The 23436-nt window shown below is 38.4% G+C and overlaps 1 protein-coding gene across 2 annotated transcripts in view; it reads left to right on the plus strand.

The window, feature by feature from the left end:
* Positions 1-23436, plus strand: part of fcho2.L (FCH and mu domain containing endocytic adaptor 2 L homeolog) — an 80533-nt gene that overhangs the window by 39829 nt on the left and 17268 nt on the right. For both annotated transcript variants that reach the window (XM_041568752.1, XM_018265109.2), the window contains exons 7-14: positions 6579-6677; positions 6942-7038; positions 12908-12952; positions 13364-13436; positions 14354-14378; positions 19723-19780; positions 20765-20943; positions 23199-23210. In XM_041568752.1, the coding sequence (XP_041424686.1) occupies positions 6579-6677; positions 6942-7038; positions 12908-12952; positions 13364-13436; positions 14354-14378; positions 19723-19780; positions 20765-20943; positions 23199-23210 (588 nt within the window). The remainder of the gene's footprint in view (positions 1-6578; positions 6678-6941; positions 7039-12907; positions 12953-13363; positions 13437-14353; positions 14379-19722; positions 19781-20764; positions 20944-23198; positions 23211-23436) is intronic.

Here is a 23436-nt window from a genome sequence, read left to right on the forward strand (position 1 = left end):
GGTGGTATAATATTAGTCACACAGGATAAAGATATTAGTATAGGTATGTGATCTCTTAGCTGGAACCCCAAGATCCAGAAAGCTTCTAATTATAGGAAGGTTATCTCCATTAGACTCTATTTTGAGACAGTAATCCAGATTATTAATTTTAAACATTATTTCCACTTTCTCTGTAATAATAAAACAGCACCTTGTACTGGTAATTAAGCTGCACAAATCCATGTTGATTCCAAAACAATCCTATTGAGTTTATTAAATCTTCAAATGTTTTTTTTTTTTTAGTAGACTTAAGGTATGTTGATCCAAATTCCAGAAACTTGTTTGGAAAAACAGTTCTGGATAATATGTAAATTAGAGACTTCACACATCATCATCATTAATCCGCCACTGGGCCGGGACCATATATGCCAGTATAATTCTGGGTTGGTCAATTGCGAGTGAGTAAAACAAAGTCATTGTGGCAAACTCATCTTTGAGCAGCTCTGGTTATACTGCGTTACCCTGCACTCCTGTATAAAGATGCACCAAACATTGTCCACACACTGTTTCTTAGCAAAAAATCCTTCAAAGAAGCTACCCCGTTGTTGGCTTGATTACCTTAACATAATGTGCCTTTATTTATTTTCTGTGCATAATTACAGCCTTTCTGCATTTACTTTTTGTGGGGACTGAACTGGACTTTTATGTTGTGCACAAATGTGTTCACTGGTGCATAACGGATTAATGATCTGCTGCCCATTGCCCACTACAAATGCTGTCACTGCGGAGGTCTGTGTGTGTGATTGTCTCATTTACAGTTGCTTAGTACTTCAATTCATACTACAAATGGGTATTTAATATGTTGGGAGCTTCCATTATAAAGAGTCTGAGCTAAGCCATAGGATGTGAAGTGGAAGGGCATTTGTCTTATCCTAACTGGCATTATCTAATAACTCATTATACTGACCAGTTTTCTAACCGCAAGTGTATATAGTGTTACTAGCTGAACAACCCCAGCCCATTCGCATTCTTGCAAGAGAATTAAACCCTTGATAAAGGGTGCTGGCATTCTTCTGCGTGTTAAAGGGGTAGTTCACCTTTGAGATAACTGTTAGTATGTTATAGAATGGCTTATTCTAAGCTTATTCTTATTCTAAGCAACTTTTCAATTGGTCATCATTTTTTTCTTTTCTTTCCAGCTTTCAAATGGGCGTTGCTGACCCCACCTAAAAAAACAAATGCTCTGTAAGTCTACATATGTATTGTTATTGCTACTTATTCATCTTTCTATTCAGGGTCTCTCTTATTTTTAGTCCAGCAACTAGGGTTGCCACCTTTTCTGGAAATAAAATCCCGGCCTTCCTATATATTTATCTTTTTTCCCCTATTAATAACATTGGAATCAGTCATCATTTTTACCGGCCAGGTGGCAACCCTGCCAGCAACAGATGGCCAAGATTGAAAAGTGGAGAGCAATGACAATAAATGTGTAACCTTGCAAAGCATTTGTTTTTTAGATGAAGTCGGTGACCCCCATTTGGAAGCTGAGAAGAGTCAGAAGAAAAAAAAGGCACATACCTAACTCAAAAACGATGTAAAATGAAGACCAATTCAAGAGTTGCTTAGAATAAAGGTGGCTATACACGGAGAGATCCGCTCGTTTGGCGATGTCGCCAAACGAGCGGATCTCTCCCCGATATGCCCACCTTGAGGTGGGCAATATCGGGCTGATCCGATCGTGGGCCCTAGGGCCCAACGATCGGATCCTAACGAATAGTAATGGGCGGTCGGATTGCGGGACCGCATCAACGAATAGTTGCGGGCGCGATCCGACGGGATTTTTCGTCCCATCCGATCGAGATCTGGCCAACTTTCAGCCAGATCTCGATCGGGGAAGCCCGTCGGGGGGCCCCATACACGGGCCAATAAGTTGCCGACACGGTCTGTCGGCAGCTTTTAGCGGCCCGTGTATGGCCACCTTTAGTCATTCTATAACATCATAAAAGTTAACCCTAAAAGTCAACCACCCCTTTAAGAATTGTGTGGCCGAATTGTGTGATCTGAAGGGCAGTAGAGTCTTGGATGCCAGGCCTCCCAATAACATGAATAATGTGCAGTGAGTAAGTTAATATCCCTGTGCACAGTGAGCAATGACCATTTTACCATCCGTTTATAGCAAAATCAAGGGAACAAATCACTATATATAAAGATTATAGTTTCTTTTTTGTTGCAGGTTTCCTCTTTCCGCTCCCTATTTCAGAGAGGCTGTTCTGTTGCCCATGGGTGGAAAAGGGAAGCTGGAACAACCCGGAGTAAACCAATGCTCCTTCCATAACACTTGCTCTTATTTTATATGTATATATTTGTATATAAAACTGCACAGTGGAACCGTAACAATGTGCTGTGAATATTTGACAGTTGCTATAAATTCCTTCCTCTTGTTCTAGTGCTTTGCTTTCAGAGTGTGAATGTGTTTCCAGTAAAGCTGATTGCAGGCATGCCTCTGCAGGATGCTCTTGGCATATTTGCTGAACTCACACATTTCACTCTTCCACTTCTCGCACGTTTCCTGTACTGCTTTCCTGTTTGCCAATTTTTAAGATGAAATTGGGTGCCTATAATTTGTACTGTATAAGACCATGTTACTTGTCAAATCTGTGAAAAAGTAATTTAAAGGGAAATCTAAAGGCCAACAAATATAGTGTGTGCTGACATGTCCTTGTTTTTTTTAAAGTACATGCTGGGAGGCTTCTTTCTACACGTTAAGGTCTTCCTGTGCTATTTGTTCTCCCAGTTGGAATCATTCTTTAGTATTTCCCAGTTTAAAGGGGTTGTTCACCTTTGAATATAACTTTTAGTATGATGTAGAGAGTGATATACTGAGACAATTTGCAATCTGTTTAATTTTTTATTATTGAAGGTTTTTCAGTTATTCAGCTTTTTATTCAGCAGTTCTTCAATTTGCAATTTAAGCAATCTGGGAACTAGGCCCCAAATTACCCTAGCAACCATGCAGTGATTTGAATAAGAGACTGGAATATAATAGGTGAGGCCTGAATAGAAGGATCAGTAATAAAAAGTAACGATAACAATACATTTGTAGCCTTACAGAGCATTTGTTTTTTAAAAGGGGACAGCGAAGCCCATTTGAAAGCCGCAACGAATCAGAAGAAAAAGACAACTATAAAACTGTAATAAATAAATAATGAAAACCAACTGAAAATTTGCTTATAATTGGTCGTTCTTATAATATAATAAAAGTTACTTTAAAGGTAAACCACCCTTTAAAGCGGCCTGATATACATTGTTATAGATTGATGGCTTTGCTGATGGCGGCTACATTCACTGAACATAACTTCTTATATGAGTCCCCCGAGAGGCAGTTTCTAAAGACCAACCTGCAATTCTGTTGGATCTCACTCAATTGGTCTGTCTGTCTATGTATGGGAAATCTGCACTTGCAAATGGGGGTCACTGACCATATAAAAAACAAATTCTCTGTAAGGCTACAAATTTATTGTTATTGCTACTTTTTATTACTCATCTTTCTATTCGGGCCTCTCCTATTCATATTCAGGTCTCTTCTACAAATTGATGCGTGGTTGCTAGGGTAATTTGGATCCTAGCAACCAGATTGCCGAAATTGTAAACTGCAGGCCGATACCAATACATGTGTAACCTTACAGAGCATTTGTTTTTTTTTTAAATGGTCAGTGGCCCCCAGAAAAAGGCAAATAATTCAAAAACTATGTAAAATAAAAAGTAAAGAAAACATGTTTGATATATATGGATTCAGATTTGGCTTAATCTATGTACCTGCCCAAACCATATGTCAACCCTAAAGGACAGCAATTTTAAGTCACGAAATTAAAGAATTCACAAAAATGTTTTCTCCCTTCCTTATGCATAAGCAAATTAGGATTCGGATTTCGTTCGGTATTCGGCCGAATCTTTAGCGAAGGAATCCAAAATAGTGGATTCGGTGCATCCCTAAAATTAGCGTTCAAATTTCGGTTTAGGATTGGGCCCAATCCACGATGAAAGATGCAGGATTTGACTGAACCCCAAAAAAGTGTATTTGGTGCATCCCTATTACCTGATTTTTATATGTCTTTATGTGAAGTAATGTGGCTCCTAAGGTGGCACCAAATTCCAAGTATAAGTGCACCAGGGACCTGGGTCAATAACTCGCTTATAGGTCTTCCTTTGCCAAGTTCCAGGGTGCTTTATATTTGCTGATAATTACGTTTCTGACTGTTCTAATTGTGCCTGCCCTGTGTCTGAATCTTGAATATATTGTTTAACCCTTAGGATACCTCACTACCAGACTTTGGCCTATTCCTCAGTCCCAATGGACTCATGGCCCTTTTAACTTCTTGTTCCCCTGAGCACTTTTGCTATCTTTTTTTTATGTTTTTGTACAATTGTAGCAGCAATGTCTGTCGTAAACGGTTCTCCAAGTAAAATGCCTTTTTCTGTTAAGCTTCCCAAAAATTGTGCGTGTTTCATTGCAAGAGTCATCTTAATGCTCTTCCCCTACAAAAGTGGATACATTTTAACTCAGTGGGATGTTCAGAGGCAGGGGGAGAGCAGTAAAAGTACGGATTATGTCTGTTTGTCTATAATATAATCTAATGTTCGTTCCCTGCAGTTGGATTTAGAGGCAACTGCTATAAGAATCCTCAGTGAGCAAGTGAGCGAACTTCATTAAATAAGATGTAAGATAAAGAGTCTGGATATCTAGAATAATATCTGCAAACCTTAGGCTAGGGGCACACGGCGCGATTTCGCCGCGATTCTGCGCTGGGCGAGTTGTCGCTGCGTTTTTTAAGCCGAAATAGCTTTGCTAACTTTGGCGCTGGCGTCAATGCAAATCGCGGCAAAATCGCTGCGCTAATTCACACGCGGCGATTCTTTTTCTACTGTCGCCCGGAAACGCCCAGCGAGGCAACTTCGGACGACAATAGAAAACAAATCGCCGCGTGTGAATTAGCGCAGCGATTTCGCCGCGATTTGCATTGACGCCAGCGCCAAAGTTAGCAAAGCTATTTCGGCTTAAAAAACGCAGCGACTTAGTTTAGAACAAAACAAATGTACGTTTTAGTTTCCCTTTCATTGCTTGTATGTTACTCTTCCCCCTCTAGTGGCCAACAAGTATATTACAGAGTAGCATAGTCAAATATTTCAGTTTGTTTGAAGGTATTTTGTGCTAAACTAGTAGACGTTTTTTTTCCTGTTAGCATTTTTAATAAAAGCAAACTCAAGGGAATCAATGACTCTCCAACATACACATAATATTCAGTATAACATTGGGCTAAATGTGCTCCGGGTTTTTGCTTGTAGGACGAAGTTGGTGAGGACTTTTGGGGCTGTACTTAATGGTGCCTTCCAACTAAGCATCTGTTATGGCTATTTATGTTATGTATTTGATATGTTTACCTGCTGAATATATATGACCTTATATATTGTGTATGTTGAGTAATTTATTCCCTTGAGTTTGTACCTGAATACAATAAGTATTGATTCATGAAGAATCCTCACCCGGATGCCCATTAATGGTGTGTTTTAATTGTGTGTGTGTGTGTTTTTATGCTAAAACACAGATTATGGAATTAAAATGTATATTCTTTAATTCAATATAAATAATCAATGACCTAAATAATCCGTGACTGGCCAGTCTACTAATTCATAAACAATTAAAAACTGTGAATAAATACAGCATAAATAAATGAATAAAAATAATCAATGAGGGACCTTGTAAATTCATACACACTTCTGACCACAATTCATAACACTATACTATTTTTACAAAATTAATTTCAACTAAACCTTTTCGTCTGTAGCCCAAAAATAAAGTCCAAACCAAAAAAGCAGACTTGGAGTGTATTGCCAGTTATCTTTGCTGTTTTAGTAATTTTGTAGAATAATAGTGTAAAACTTTCAGAGGTTAATTGTGAGTTCAAATTCCAGTTACCACAATTTATGTTTGCAGCAGATTAATCAAATCCAAGAGAGCAGACTTAAGATGGCCATACACGGAGAGATCCGCTCGTTTGGCAATGTCGCCAAACGAGCGGATCTCTCCCCGATATGCCCAATATCGGGCTGATCCGATCATGGGCCCTAGGGCCCAACGATCGGATTCTAACGATGGGTAACGGGCGGTCGGATCGCTGGACCGCATCATCGAACAGACGCGGCCGCGATCCGACGATCCCGTCCGATCGATATCTGGCCGACTTTCGGCCAGATATCGATCGGGGAGGGCCCCATACACGGGCCAATAAGCTGCCGACTCTGTCTGTCGGCAGCTTTTATCGGCCATGTATGGCCACCTTTAGAGTGTATGTTTTTAAGCTAATATTTCAAAATACAGTGTACTTTATACACCACTAGTGAGACCTTTTAATGGGTATTTCATTGTTTTTTTAACAGCCTTCTTTTTTGTGCATTTGTTATTATTATCATTCCGTTTATTGGTGGTGTTTAAAGGACAGTGCACCTACTAATCCTTTTGGGGTTTTTTCAATGAAATCTTTAACAATTACTTTTTTTGCATGAAAAGATATACAATGTAAACTTTTGATTGGCCTTAACAGAAATTCCAGGATATTGAAGAAGCTCATCTCATCCGTGTAAAAGAAATCATTGAGACTTACTCGCATTCTGTTAGTGAAGTACACATCCAGATTGGTCAGGTAAGCTTGTTTTTTTCTTTTTTTGGAAATTAACTCATGATAACTCTGCAACTGTGCAAACAGATTTTCATATCTGACAGTAATAAGCTGTTTTAAGTGGGGTTGGCATGTGAACTTTTTATTCCCCACCAATACTGCTGCTTTGTGGCACCCACATGTCTTCCATGCCACCCAGAAAACGACTGAATCTCTAATTACACTAGATGATTTTTTTGTACACCAGTATCTGCTTTTTATAACCTTTGTGCATATCTGTGCATTCAGGTTCACGAAGACTTCATAAATAACATGGCAAACATCACCGTGGATAGCCTATTACTAAAGTTTGCAGAGTCTAAAGGAACTGGGAAAGAAAGGCCAGGTGAGTGAATATAGCAATACTGCTTTTGGGTTGTCTCTATTCTGTATTATAGATCTGGAATTTTTTGTATGTTCCGGTAATAGTTTCAGCTCCCATGCATTCCTGTTATTTTAATTAAAAGATTAGCAAACTCAAAGTATTGCCATATGTGTAATTAAGTCCCTTTTTGATTATGTGAAATTAGCAAGGGATCAGGACTCCAGCCAGTTTTCATTAAATAACTTTAATTAAAAAAAAAAAAACTCTTAGGAGTAAATTCAGTGTAAGTTCGAGAACAGGAGCTTTTTTATACCCCAAATACAGGAGCTGGTGCTGATTGATGCCATTCTCTTTTGTTTGCATCGTAACTCCTGGTTTGGAGGATGGGAGCACCTCTGCTTTGTGCACTCATGCTACACATATTAAAGCAGACACAGCAAAAGACTTTTGGTGAAATGTCAGTAATCCCACTGGCTCTGCTTTCCAATGTTATTTCTATATGAAATGCTTCAAAGTGGTTTGAGCCTCTAAAATGAAGCCCTTCAACCAGCATAATAGTATGAGATCGGTTATCCAGAACCCCCCCCCCCCAGAACAGTATGGTGACACTCATGAGAAAACTAACCTGGGCCAGTCCATCTTTTGAAGAAGATGGCCCAGTGATTCTTCCTTTCATTCTTCTTTAGTTTTTGTTGTGATCACCAAGGCAAATATAGTAGAAGCCTTTCATATTTCTGCTCCTACCCGATTTCCAGCTTGTCTGGGTAAGTCCTGCTCTTTAGAGAGCGCTGGTGTAACAACGTGGTGCAGAGAACTGCATGGGGCTATGGGACAGGAATACAAGCAGTCCTGGGATTAAGTACCATTTACCCTTTTTATACATAGGATTTATCTATAGGTTAAAGGTTGCTTCTCTTTTAACTGTTTTAGTTTCTGTCAACTTGCCCAGTTTTGGCTGTAGCTTTTTGTTGTTTCCTATTTAATATATGAGATCCATAGAGCAGGCGTGCAATGTTTCTAATGCTGTATTTGACCATCTTTCACTATGCTTTCCTTTCCTTTTTTTTTTTTTTCCATTTTCCCCTTTCCCTTTTCCACCATGCTCAATTCTTTCAAGTCTCCTTCTGCTAAGCTTTATTTCACTTCTTAGACTTTATTTGGCCAGAGAATAACACATTTACAAACTGAACAGGTAGTCAAATGGGTATCTGTATGGGCAACACAGCTCCAACTATTCTCAGCTAATTAGAATACCTGGAGCTGTATCACCCACCACAGTTAAAAGTATGTGTCACTATGTCTGAAATGATATATTCCAATTGTATCTGAAAGCAATGTCAGTACAGGAACAATTCATAAGCAGCATGGGGTTTTATGGAAGATCAGAGACAAACAATTCATGTACAATGCCAAGCTTTTGCTGGAGTGATGTGGAGGTCACTACCATTCAACTATGGAGCAGTGGAAATGCATCATCTGATAAATGCCATTTTGCATTTCGTCTGTCTTGTGGAAAACATTGGGTTTGGCAGATGCCAGGAGGATGCTACCTGCCTGAATGCATAATGGACACATTAAAGTGGATGAGGAGGAATAATACTCTACCTGTTATGCATGTTTTGATCTAGGGCCCCTGGTCCAAGTGTACAATGACATTCTTGACACTTGTGTTCCCTGCTTTGTGGCAATAGTTTTGGAAAGTCTCTGTTTCAGCGCATTAATGCTGCCATACATATAGAGACTTCCATAGAAAAATGGGTTGGCTGATACGGGAGTGGAAGAGCTTGATTGTCCTAGAGAGAGGCATGGCCTTTAACCTAGCGGAACCCTTGTGGGATGAATATGAATGCCAACTGTCTGATTCCCAAATAACTTTGTCCCAACCTCACTAACGCTCTTGTGGCTGAATGGAAGCAAATCACCAACACCATTCCAAAATCTAGTGTAAAGCCTTCCTGGAGGAGTAGAGGCTGCAGCAAATGGAGGCCCACATTCATAATAATTCCCTTGGTTTGCCAATGAGATGTTAGACAGGCAGGTGTCCAGATACTTTTGGACATATAGGGGGAAATTCACAAAAGTGCTGATATTGAGACAAAATAAAAGTGGAGATAAATAGGTCAGATTTTTTTTACCAAATTCACAAACCTCTATCTCCACTTTTGTGAATTTGTCTTTTAAACAGACAGTTTTCAGACTTTGCCTTTCGCATGACATTTTAACCACATTTTTTCTGAATTTGTCTTTAGCTCTTACTCGTCAGTCAGCCATCAAATTGGAATTTCCAGGGGAGGTGGTTTATTTTACATATGAAGATTATACATCATTTTTTCAGGATAATCTGGGCTTTCTAAATTTCTACGTTTGTGTAATTCCACTTCTGTAACAAGATATGAGTCTAAATACAAAGTATGCTATTTTGCATAATATAGGAATTTGTATCAGAAATATGTTTTATTATCTTAGGTCAAGTGTCTAAGTGCTGCTAAAACTAAAAAAAAATTACTGGGAGGCTTTACTTTTCCTTTAGATAATATATTCACTCAAATTGCTAATATTTCCTCGTTCATGAAGCTAAAACTAGTAAAATAATGCAAGTGTTAGTTAAAAACTTTTTACATATACAATTGTATAAATACACTTTTTTTTTGTTTAATCTGTGTTTTACTTGTTTTGTGACTAAGGCTTTTAAATCCATAGGGTTAGACAGAAACTTGTGCCCTGACTGTAAAATGCTAATCCCTATTAATATGATAATAATTCCCCAATGGGGCACCTACAAATGAAGATTGGGGGAACCAAAGAAGAGCATATTATTTTAGAATTGATCTGACACACAGGGAAGAGTTACGCTGAGCTTTACTCCATTTTTAAATTGTAAAAAATGAGAAATTGTTGTTTTAAATGTTGTTTTTGCACCATTTTTATATCGTTTGAAAGACATTCATAAAAGTGTCTGTAGACGGTCTTTCTTTCACTAAAATAGGAAAAGTGGCAGTTGAGTCAGCATTTAGGCAAAATTCTGTTTGGGAATATTTTACACCAGTTTGCCATCACTTTTACTCCAAAAATCGGCTATTTCCACTTTTGTGTATAGTGTGTCAGCTGAAATCTGCATTGTATAAATAGCTTTTATATACTTTGCTGATTTTTATTTCTTCCCCATGTGTATCCTCTATTATAGTCACAATACAGAACGTGCATTGTTTGTGCACATAACACATTGCTAGTATTCACGCCTGTGCACAGTCCCAACCTACTGTTGATAAAGTTAAATGGAGGAAAGTAAGTGCTTTGTGTACTCACAAGGTTCACCCTCATTGACCCAACCTGAAGATCGGAGCACTTAGAGCAATCACTTGTTTTGACAGCAGAATTAATTGAGGCTAAAACATTTGGAATTCCGCTTGTATCAAGCTGTTCATTAGCAATTGCTCTCTTGCTTTAGTGCTGTCAAAAAAGATCAGCCTTCCCCACGGTGAGACAGCAGAGAGATGGCTGGCACGCTGCATTCTGAGAGAGAGAGGTTGAATAAACTTTTCCAAGGAAATGATTCCTAAGTGACATGTGACAGGAGGGGGTCGCAGTGGGCGCTGATGTCCAACTGGGCTGTCGCCCGGCACCGTGCCAGGCACGCAAAGCCTTGCCACTCACTGCCATGAGAAGTGTATTCAGCTAATGTGAGGGCAAACACACACACATACTGAGATGGAAACAGCACTTGCACAAAGTACCTACTCAGGGTGCAGAGCTGCCAAGTGTTCTCTCATCATCATCATTATTGTCAAATGGTACCAGTACACTTTCATTAAACGAGAACTAAAGCATAACTAAAGAAGTAGGCTAGAAATGTTGTACATTATGTTTTTTAGTGTCTGTACCAGCCCAAGGCAACCACAGCCCTTTAGCAGTTAAGATCCTTGTCTCCAAAGATGCCCCAGTAGCTCCCCATCTTCTTTTTTGCTGATTCACTGAACAAGCTCTGTGCTGCTGTCACTTACTGAGCTTAGGGACCCACTCACAATATACAGTACACATAGAATAGAAATGTCACAATATAAGGCTGGTTAGTAATTAATACAGATAATTACATGGCAACACAGAAACCAGTGCAATTAGCGCCAGAATTTAATAATCAGCCCTGTAGCATCAGCTTATATTACAGACAAACCTCATTTTCTACTTGATAATTTGTGACGACCCCTAAGCTTAGCTTCTCAACAGCTGCTCTGAGCCCACTGAGCATGTGAGTGTCACAGACACTTTTCAAAATGGTGACCCCCTGTGACAAGTTTGAAGTCCTGGATCATTGCTGCTATTGCCGATACTTTAGGCTGGTGCAATAAGGTTATTATATAAAATATGGGAATTTTAGCTATATTCATTGTTAGGGTTTATTCTCCATTATTAACAGCCCAGATGTGGGGAGCTCTCAGAACGAACAAATATTAGCCCTTTCATATATAGTTTCAATTATCACTAATATTTAGCTTGTTTTGGTTTTCAGTTATATTTGTTTTCTTTAATTTTAGGTAGGCAGGAGGGGCACCAGCCTGAGACACAAGTATTTTGGGAAAATGTAGGAGGGGAGGGCACTTGTCGCTGGTTTTCTTTTATTTTGGATGTGGGCAATTAATTGTGCTAATTTTGGCACACAACACCACAATTACTGTGTACAATGAAAACATTGTATCTCTGCTTCCTGTCCTTGTGATTGAGGCACTTTCAGTTGTTTCTAAGAGGCTTTGAGTTTGCTGTGTTATTCAGTTATTGAGAGATTTTATTTTCTATTAGCAAGTGATTAATAACTTGCATCACGGCAGCTTTTTGTGTTCCAACTTCTCTACATGTGCATGGTCTAAGGCAAATGGATAGAATCAATGGATCATTCTAGTTTGTGGAGAGCCCCAGCCAGTGTGTTTTTCTGGTTTCTTTCTGTGATTCTACTCGTCCTCGTTAATTATAGTGTTGCAACATAAAAGAAGAAATAAATACAGAAACCAGAGAAAAATGATATACTGGGGGTCATTAATAAACACTGGGCAAATTTGCACCTGGGCAGTAACCCATGGTAACCAATCAGATTCTTGCTTTCACTGTTCAGCCTGCAGCTATCTGAAAAAAGCTAATCACTGATTGGTTGCTATGGATTACTGCCCAGGTGCAAATTTGCCCAGTGAATGAATATTAAAAGTATTAGTGGGTAGAATTGTTATAGGTATAGGGTCTGGTAACCAGAAAGCTCTGAATTATGGAAAGGCAGTCTCTCATACACTCCATTTTATTCAAATCTAATTTTTTTTTTTAATTATTTCCTTTTTCTCTGTAATAATAAAACAGTACCTTGTACTTGATCCCAACTAAGATATAATTAATCCTTATTGGAAGCAAAACCAGCCTATTGGATTTATTTAACGTGTGCATGATTTTCTATTGGTTTTAAGGTATGAAGATCCAAATAACAGAAAAATACATTATCTGGAATATCCCAGGTCCCGGGCATTTTGGATAATACAGTAGATCCCATACTTGTATTTCAACAGCATTTCCTTCAAATAATTATTTACAAAACACTGTGCACTACACTAGTGTTGCCACTGGAGGGCAGAACAAGATTGCTATTCAGGTTTATGGAGCACGTGTGTCCTAAAAGAAACCCATTTGTTATTGTAACTGAGCTTGTAGAGCTGATTCCATTGGGTAAAATAATAATGTTAAAAATTCACTGGTGACCCATCACAATCATACTTTTAAATCGCCTATTAAAGAACATACTTTTAATATGATCTTCAACTGCATTTAAGTCACTTATTTACCTGTGTTGCATCTCAATGAATTCTGATTCCTGACAACCCTTTGTATTAACATTCTGCCATATATTTGCTTTTAGGTCCCATTGAATTTGAAGAATGTAACGCAGCAGTGGCGGTGGAAGGTGCGTGTTGTCATAAAAGATATAATAGTAGATATATACGTATATGTGTGTGTGTGTTTGTTATAAACATGGGGTGAATCATGAGGTTGGAGTGAAGGAAATTGAAAGAAAACATAAGGAAACACTTTTATACTGAAATGGGAATAAACACATGGAACAGCCTTCCTGCAGATGTGTGGGGGCTGATACATTATATAAGCCATTCATACATAGCAAATTCAAAGATTTAAATACAAAAGCAAGCAGAAACACAGTAATGTAAATATCGGCATTTAAACAGAAAGAAAGCATCCGTTTCATTCCATGGGCTCCATGATGGAGAATGCGGGTACTAAATCACACTGATTAGAAATGCTTGTTAAATAACTGTTTACTTCATCTTATATTCCTTCATCTGTGTTCTTTTCTCAGGTGTAAAGCAGAGAAAACGGAAAACCTTTGGTCTGCCAGCAATAATCAAAAAGGAAAAAGATACAGAGTCTGTGTAAGTGGCAGTTGTCCCTGTCTCTTGCTTTGTGCTCATTCTTGTATAATATTATGCACAATTGTGTGAGCGGTATCAATAACCACAATAAATGCTTGTTCTTGACACAGCCGCACTGCTAGATAAACTAGAGCCATTAAGTGAATCAAGTGACCCACAATCGCATTCCTTAGTACTAATCCTTAAATTCCTGGGATACAATAGAGATTCTAGTGTTTGAAGTCGGCCAGAGTCTGGGTTATCGCTGTGCTGTATTAGCAGTACAGATGTGGGACCTGTTATCCAGAATGCTCGGGACCTGGGTTTTTCCTGATAATTTATCTTTCCGTAATTTGGATCTTTATAGCTTGCCTACTAGAAAATCATGTTAACATTAAATAGACCTAATGACATGATTTTGCTTCCAATACGGTACAGGCAAGGTACTGTTTTATTATTACAGAGAGGAAGAAAATCATTTATAAAAATTTGGATTATTTTATTATAATGGAGGCTATGGCCATAATTCTGAGCTTTCTGGGTTTCCTGATAACGAATGCCATACCTGTATAATAAACCACCCGCAGCTGAAATAAAGAATATCAATAGAGTAGCAATAACCTACTTTGTCCTTGTGATGGACCAAACATTTGTCAAAATATTAGGGCTAAATTATATTACAGTGATGTTCTACAAAGGAGTCTGTGGTGTCCTTGGGCAGTCAGAAGCCAACCAATGCCTTGGAGGGCCACACCAACTCCACAGTTGGACCACAGACTGCTCTTATTTAAAGAGGTGGTTCACCTTTAAGGTAATTTTAAAGGTTTCTGTTCAAAATAGAGAAACAAACTGCTTCTTTGATGGTGACTTAAAGTGCAGTATTGTGTTGGGTATTGGTTCTACAGTACCTGCTTACGGGCTGTTTTCTCTTCCCACAGGGAAAATGCAGATGCAGATTCTATTGTAAGTACATCACTTCTGTTTTATGTTTTCTTTGCACGTTATTAGCAAATACATTGGTAATGGGTTTTGTTTATTTTAGCTTAGCATTTCAGGATTGTATCAAAGTATATTTACAGGAATTGTTCCGTGAAAAATAAAAACTGGGTAAATTAGCTGTGCAAAATAAAAAATGTTTCTAATAGTTAGTTAGTCCAAAATGTAATCTATAATGGCTGGAGTTAACAGATGTCTAACATGATGGCAAGAACCCAACTTCCTGCTTTGCAGCTTTCTGATTGGTTAACAGTCGGTAACCAATCATTGACTTGAAGGGGAGCATATGGTCATAACCATTTGATTTTTAATCTGACCTGCATGCTGAGGACCAAAAGCAAACTCACTGAACAGTTAGTAAAGCTGATGTCACACATGGAGATATTTCTCCTTGTTTGATTGTTTAGAAGGAGCAATACAGTTTGCCCTATAGGGAACAATGAAAGTAAGGCCATATTCATACAGGCAATGTAAGAATTGGCACATAAATATCGTTTCCAGCATTGCCTTTGTACACTGCTGTTGGGGTGTAGCCAACCCCCTCCCCAAAAGGCATCTCATTCTCCCTAGTGTTTTCATTGTTTTACAACCATATTTAACGGGGATCTGACGCCCTAAGAATTAATTCCAAGTTCTTTTCTATTGTGTTTGTTAGGCAAAATAAACATAACTAGTGGTAGGACTAAACAGACGTTTTCGGTGCGATCTGACGCGCTGCGACAAAACACCACCGTCAAATCGCTTGCAACGGAAATAAGGTAAGGGATAGAAATGTCGGATGAAGTTGCATCGTTGATCCGACACGACTGTCGGATGCAAACGCAGTATGCAGCATCTGCATCTGACAGTCGTGTCGGTCAACTCTGCGACTTCATCTGACATTTCTATCTCTTACCTTATTTCCGTCGCATGTGATTTGACACCGTTGTTTTGTCACAGCACGTTGGACCGCGCCAAAAACGCCTGTTTAGTCCTACCCTTACAATATATAAATTGGTTAAATTTTTGTTGCATTCTGTCTTAGAATTCATAATCACAGAGAGCAGCCATTTTGTAGACACTGCTATTAATGCAAGCTTTGTATCTGCCAAAGATGTTGTTTATGCACCAGAGTGGGGGACCAGATACCTATGAATTATGCCATTATTGACCATGAGGAGGGAGGTGGAATGAGAGGAGTGCAGTGACATCTGGGAAATGCAGAATGGAAAGTGAAAGTGATTGCCTGCCCCACTTCTATGCCTCCGTATAAATGCGTTAAAAAAAATAATTTGGGTTTTTATGTTTAATTTGAAAAGGACTTTTATTATACAGATTTTTGTCTGGATGACAGGTCCCCTTTAAGTATTTGCCTATACAGTTATAGGATCCCTTATCCGGAAACCCGATATACAGAAAGCTCCGAATTACGGAATGGCTGTCTCCCATAGACTCCATTTTATCCAAATAATGCAAATTTTTTAAAAAGATTTCCTTTTTCTCTGTAATAATAAAACAGTAGCTTGTACTTGATCCCAACTAAAATAGTATTAATCCTTATTGGAAGCAAAACCAGCCTATTGGGTTTATTTAATATTTAAATGCATTTCTAGTAGACTTAAGGCATGAAGACCAAAATTACGTTAAGATCCATTATCCAGAAAACCCCAGGTCCCGAGCATTCTGGATAACCGGTCCCATACCTGTACTAAACACCATTCAGCTAAAACATTATAGTAATTAGAGTCCCTTTTTTTAATAATGTTGCCATATTCTTTCACAGCATCAAATATTTACTAAATTATTTATGATTATTCTAATTGGTGCCACCAAGATAATCAAGTAAAATGACTGTAGGCATTAATGTCCATGCTGTGCATCCCCTTCAGAACAACAAGTGAATTTTGGGGGCAAGCTGTATATAAACCTACCTCTTTAAGGCATAAGATGCCGCCTAATGATTTGCTAATGCAGTGCCGGCTCTCAGTAAATGGAAGCATTCAATAGATAAAGCTGTACCAGTCCAGATAGCTGCAAGGTGAAAGCGGTGAAGCAGGGCCTAACTGGGTTTGACTTACAATGTTTACTTTCTGGCTTGCTTGTTGTGGTGCTAGTGGTTAATAAATAATGAGGCACACTGAGCTCGAAGCACGTCTGCATTTAGTGAAAAAACTGCAAGTATTGAGTGTTTTTGAATGATGTAATGAATTAGTAAGTTTTCAGTGTGTTAGAGCTAGTGTATCCTTATAAAAGATCAGAAAAGAGAATACGGACATTTATGCTGTTTATGTGCAACACATTCACATTCTCTTGCATGTAATGTTAAAGGGTTGGTTCACCATTAAGAAATTTTCTAGTACATTATAGAATAACCACTTCTAAGCAACTTTTCAATTGGGCTTTATTATTATTTTTCTTTTAATTATTTGCCTTCTTCTTCTGGCTCTTTCCGTCTTTCAAATGTGGGTCACTGACCCCATCTAAAAACAAATGCTTTGTAAGACTACAAATGTATTGTTCTTGCTACTCTTTAATACTTTCAGGCCTCTCCTATTCATATTCTAGTCTCTTATTCAAATCAATTTTATAGGGTCATTTGGACCCTAGCAACCCCAGATTGTTGAAATGGCAAACTGGAGAGCTGCTGAATAAAAAAAAAAAATGCTAAATAACTCAAAAACCACAAATAATAAAAAAAATGAAACCCATTTGCAAATTGTCTCATACATCATAAAAGAGTTACCTCAAAGGTGAACAACCCCTTCAAATAAATCACAAAATAATGTATTACGTTTGAGTTTTTGACAATTCCAAGAAAAAGGGACATTGTGCAGGTATGATATTTTTTTTTATCTGGAAGAGCTAAAACCCAGCAATGCCATTTGCCACCATTTATTGGCTAAATAAACAGTTCTTCATGTTGACTGATTCTCTGATTAAGATGGACTGTTCTGGAAGATGTCAAGTTTTGCTCCTTTATAGAGGGGATGTTCTGCCATTCTGATAAAATGGCCACTGTTGGTCTGTTGTTGTGAGGTTTGCTCATCAAAGAACAATATCTCCCACTCATATATTCCTGGATCAGCACTCATTTTTCTCATTTTTTCTGTGGCAAACAACCCTGTTGGGTTTATTTCAGGTTTAAAGGAACAGTAACACCAAAAAAATAAAAGCTTTTAAAAGTAATTCAATCATAATGTGCTGTTGCTAGGCGTTGGTAAAAGTTATGTGTTTGCTTTAGACAGACTACTATAGTTTATGTAAATAAAGTATTTTGTAGCCATGGGGGCAGCCATTCAAGCTGGAAAAGGAGAAAAGGCACAGAATACTTAAAGGACCACTAAGATAAAAAAAAAAAAATGTTTTCTACTTAACGAAAAAAAAATACCAAGACACTTGTAAATTCACAAAGTCTTTATTAAGAAATAACTTACTGATTCTCCATTTGCGCTTCTCTACAGAAACGGCGACAGGGCGACGATCCATCGCGCGGCTCCCGATTTCTCCTTCCTGGCTATCTTCTATAGAAGGCAGGGAGGAAAAAATCGTGAGCCGCACAATGGATCGTCGTCCTGTCGCCATTTCTGAAGAGGAGCGCAAGCGGACAATCGTTTCTTAATAAAGACTTTGAAAATGTAAAATTAAAAGTGTCTTGGTGTTTTTTTTTTGTTAAGTAGAAAACTATTTTTTTTTTTATGTTAGTGGTCCTTTAAGTATTCTGTGCCTTTTCTCCTTTTCCAGCTTGAATGGCTGCGCCCCTTGGCTACAAAATACTTTATTTACATAAACTATAGTAGTCTTTCTAAAGCAAACGCATCACTTTTACCAATGCCTAGCAACAGCACATTATAAATTAATTACTTTTAAAAGCTTTTATTTTTTGGTGTTACTGTTCCTTTAAACCTGAAATAAACCCAACAGGATTGTTTGCCACAATGGACACATGCAGCTTAGGCACAATCAAGTGCAAGGTACTGTTTTATTCTTACAGAGAAAAAATGAAGTGATGGGGGGAAAAATGAGTTATTTGCTTAAACTGGAGGCTATGGGTGATGGTTTCCCACTAAGCTTTCTCTGTAACGGGTTTCTGGACAAGGGGTCCCATAGCTAATTATATCTGTGTCTGTAAAACAACAGAAAATCTTGCTTTATGGCAGGGATTTTAGATATGCTCCCAGGATCAGAGCGGCTGTCCCACAAGACAAAGTAGGATCAAACACCCTGCATCTGAATGGCCTTTATTTGCTGCACTGCTGCTTGGGATGCTTGTGCTTAGCCTGACATGAGACTGATGGAGAGCTTAGCTGAGGCAATGCAAACACACTATACACTGTATAATTACACAAAATCTGAACCTCTAATAAAAATAATAGAATGTTAAAAACTGTGTTAAAAAATGGTATTATTTATGAAAGAGGGTGATTTAATAAGAGTGTGATGGAAGGTCACTGTTGAAGGTGAAAGATATTTACAGCTACAGTCAAACCAAAATGAGATAAGAAACACAATGATAATTTCATTCTTGCAGGCTCACATGATAAAAATAAATAGTGACCGTGTAAATATGATTTGATCATTCCTATTGAAGGACTGTGGTGCTGTATGTTAACATGCTGCATACATTCATACGTTGTATTAAAGGGTATGTAAAGGCATGACATTAAGGAAAAGGATCAGAATCCCTGAAAATCTGTATAATATATATGCTCTAATCTTTTTTTTGATTATTTACTGTTAAAAAGTAAATCAGAAGTGAGTACCCAGGGTGCCTAAACTTGATGTCACTCTTGATGGCACCTTGTAAAGAGTTTCCCAGACATTTGGGGCGACTGTACTGCATAGATATCTTGGGCAACACAGTAGTGATGTGTGGGCCAGCCCAGGACCCGTGGGTTCAGGTTGGCTACCGCAAAAATATTATATGTTGATCGCTCCCTTCCACTCTCCCCGCCAGCGACTGCACACTGCCAGCTTCTATTCTCTGAATTTATAGACTCATGACTGCCCTGCCACGCCCCTTTCATGATGTCACCACAGGGCGGGTCTATAAATAGAGGGGACGGAGCGGGTTGGGAGGGGGTGAGTTAGGGTTGGGTGTGGGTCGAGGGAAACATAACCTGCACATCACTACAGCACAGGCAGGCCTGACTGTTGCAACAGGAGCAGCCAGATAGTCTATGTAGATAGTCTGGGAAAATTAGCACCACCGCAGTCAACAAATCTCCCACAAATGCCTTTACCTTCAATAGCAATCCAAATATTTTCAGTTGCAGTAGGATGTAATTTGCTCTTTATTGAAGCCTGTCTTGTTCCTGTTTTTTTTTTTTTACAGAACCTCCCTGCAGTTGATGAAGAGGGATATAGTATTAAACCAGAAGAAATCCAGAATTATACCCTTTTTTAAGGCTCTTGTTGATTTGTGGGTGCCTGCAACTACTGTTTCTGTGTGCAGAATGCTATCTGTACATTTCTCTGCAACAACAAAGCCCGTGTAGGCAGGGCAAAAGTAAAGTGGGCTTAGTTTCATGTATGCGGTATTTTGCTGCATGTATTGTATGTTCCATGTAGTGGTGTACTGCATCATTATGTGCTGTTTTTCATATGAATTGATGGTGTGGATTAGTTCTAGATCATCCCAGCTATAATAGTATATGATCAGCTATATCCGTGATTGATACAGATTGCATCCTGTCTGCTACCACAGTTGCGATCATGTAAATTTCCCCGCAGTCATTTGCACGCTTAACCATATTCATTATAGGTACTTGCGTCAAAAGGCACTTTCTGCACTAATAGTATAGATGTGCTGGGCACCACTTGGTTCTTCCTGTCTTGTTCTGAATCAAACTTGGTTGCGCCTATTGACAACTCTTAAGGGGTTATTTATCAAAGGTTGAGTTGTGTTTTTGCAGAAGAATTTGAGTTTTTCAAGGGTAGTTTCAGGAAAAAAAATTTTTAGGATAAAAAAAACTCGATGAAGCAAACCGCTTATATCCAAAAATACTCCAGCTACAACCGGTTGAGGTCACGTAGAAGTCAATGGCAGAGGTCCCTTGAACCATTTGAAGATGTTTTTAGCCTTCATGAATTTCATGGTTTTTTATGTGGTTTACGCTCAAAAACTCAATTTGAGCAATTTTTTTCGCTAATAACTCCAGTTCCCCCCCCCCTGTTGCATCGATTAAAGTTTTTTTACATTGTTTTTTCATAAATAAGCAAACATTTGAATTGTGAGTTTATTCGAGATAGAAAAAAAAACCTCACAAACTCGACCTTTGATATATTACCCCCGTAATCAATATAGAGCAGTTGCAACTCTGCACTTGCATTCAAAATTACTCCTTGAGTGTCTGTTTTCCTTAACTGCTGCCCACATACCAAAGAAAACCATTTCTACTCGTCAAGTGATTCTGAATCTGAAGAAGATGGGCCAAAGAAATTCCATGTGGAGATCAAGCCTGTGCAGCCAAACAATGGGGCGCATAACACTATGGCCTCTCTGGATGAGCTTAAAGTGTCCATAGGGAATATTTCCCTCTCTCCAGCTGTGTCGGTGAGTGCTTTCTCCATCTATACATGCACTATCCCAACAATCAAACATTTTTTAGTGAGGAATCAGTCTGTTAAAGTGGTAATGCTCCCCATGTTTAACATGATTTCAGGTAATACAGCTTATGCCGAACATACTTTTGTCTTGTTTTTCATTAAGTAAAATTTATATTTTGTATTATTTCTTGGACTAAACCTGACAAATAGAAGTGAATCCATGTTTTCAACTTCCTGGTTCTTGCAAGGTAGCTTGTGATCTAATTATCATAGAAGACCGAACAATATAGTGAAAACAGAACAATATCCCTCGCTGCTTTATAATTTTAAAAACACATTTAAAAAAGAAAATACAAGAATAGACTGTATTTTCTGCGTAATTTGTATTTATTTTGCTCATGTTGGAAAAAAGGTGTGTGTGTGTGTGTGTGTGTGTGTGTGTGTATATATATATATATATATATATATATATATATATATAATCTCCATTCCAAAATCAGAACTCACAGGACATTCGAAATTCGAAGTTTTTTTTATTCTATTCCTTCACTTGAACTGAGTAAATGTGCCCCATAGTGTCTGCTATATGCAAGGTATTTATCATAGGACAGTATACCACTGGAAGGCCAGCACTCTTGAATAAAGTAACGATCGGCAAATCATCTCCATCCATTCCAAAAGGATCAGCACTCACAGGACTTAAAATTCTGAAAGAGTTTATTAGTAAAACAGCTTTAGGACTAACGTTTCGGCCCCTTCAGATGCCTTTCTCAAAGGCTTATAACACTTTGAGGCCTCTGAAGGGGCTGAAACGTTAGTCCTTAAGCTGTTTTAATAATAAACTGTTTCAGAATTTTAAGTCCTGTGAGTGCTGATTTACTCAGTTCAAGTGAAGGAATAGAATAAAAAAAACTTCGAATTTCGAATGTTTTTTTTTGGCTACTTCGACCATCAAATTGGCTACTTCGACTTCGAATCGAACAATTCGAAACTAAAAATCATTCGAAAGTCGAAGTACTGTCTCTTTAAAAAAAACTTTGACCCCCTACTTCGCCATCTAAAACCTACCGAACCTCAATGTTAGCCTATGGGGAAGGTCCCCATAGGCTTTGCAAGCTTTTTTTGGTCAAAGAAAAATCGTTCGGTCAATGGATTTAAATCCTTCGAACGAATTGCGGTAAATCCTTCACCTTCGATATTAGAAGTCAAAGGATTTACCTTCGGCAGTCGAATATCGAGGGTTAATTAACCCTCGATATTCGACCATATGTAAATCTGCCCCTATTTGTGCAAAGTATATATGCTGTACTTTCTAGTGAAGTGTGGGTTGACCCAAAACCATAGCAGCAGCCCATTTTGGGTAAACCAATTGCTTGCTATATTCACTGCCAACCCTGCATCAAAATTAGTGTCCTTATTATAGCATGCAGTGCTGTCCAACTTCTGTGGTACAGAGGGACGAGATTTTTCCAGCCTACATAGTGGAGGGCCGATAATGGAAGCCATTATTGACCACTCCCTGTTTTTAAACCACACCCACTTTAAACCACACCCATGTTATCACAAGACCATATCTGCTTTAATTGTGGTAGCACACCAAAAAACCAAATGGTTGGTGCTCACTGCAGGGATATCACTTATATGTGAAAAAAGTTGTCATATTAAGACATACCTTTAAATCCATATGCCTCCTCTTCCCCTTGGCTAACATAGCATCCCCAACACCTTCAGGGCCCCTAACAATAATTTATTTTCAAACGCTAGCAAACTCCCAGCACAAATACCAGGCTTACGTTCCACTGGCAGAGCAAGTATTTGGACAAGCTAAATCGGAACCTTAATTATGAAGTCGACCTTTTTTTGCCAATTTTTTTTTCTCCCCGTAATTTGCATATGCAAATTGGGGTTCAGAACATCTCTACTTTAAAGTATCAGTATCACAGGCAATGTCTGTATTAATGGCATTGCATAGGCATGAAAATAAGTTTTGTAGCAAGGATCAGCACCCCACATCCTGCAAGAAAAGCCAATGTATATAATGAACAAACCTAGGCAGGGTAATTGTATTATTACTGGTAAAAATAATGCATTAGACAGGGTTACCATTATATACAATATGTTGCATTTCTTGCAAAGGGATTACAAGCAGTTGTTTTGTATTTTTCAGTGTATGATTTGCTCAAACTGTCCTCATTTAACATGACAATGCTTTGACTTCTAACTCCTCTTTATTCTTTTTTTTTTTTTTTTTTTTTCCAACAGAGACAAAGTCCGGTGAGTACAGTAAATGATTTACAGTACAGTAAATGCTCATTGAATTATTAATAGCAAAGGCAGGCAGGGTGTTTGTGTAGATTTGCGTGTGTTTATAACGCAGCGGTAACCCACGACAGGGGTTCAGTTATCACTGGTTAATTCGACCACCCAGAGCTCAGATTGCCATAAGGCTCAGCTGCTTTTTCCATTCAATTTAAGGTGAAAAACAGTCCCAAAAAGCAAC

Source organism: Xenopus laevis, chromosome 1L (assembly GCF_017654675.1).
Source record: "Xenopus laevis strain J_2021 chromosome 1L, Xenopus_laevis_v10.1, whole genome shotgun sequence".
Taxonomy (NCBI): domain Eukaryota; kingdom Metazoa; phylum Chordata; class Amphibia; order Anura; family Pipidae; genus Xenopus; species Xenopus laevis.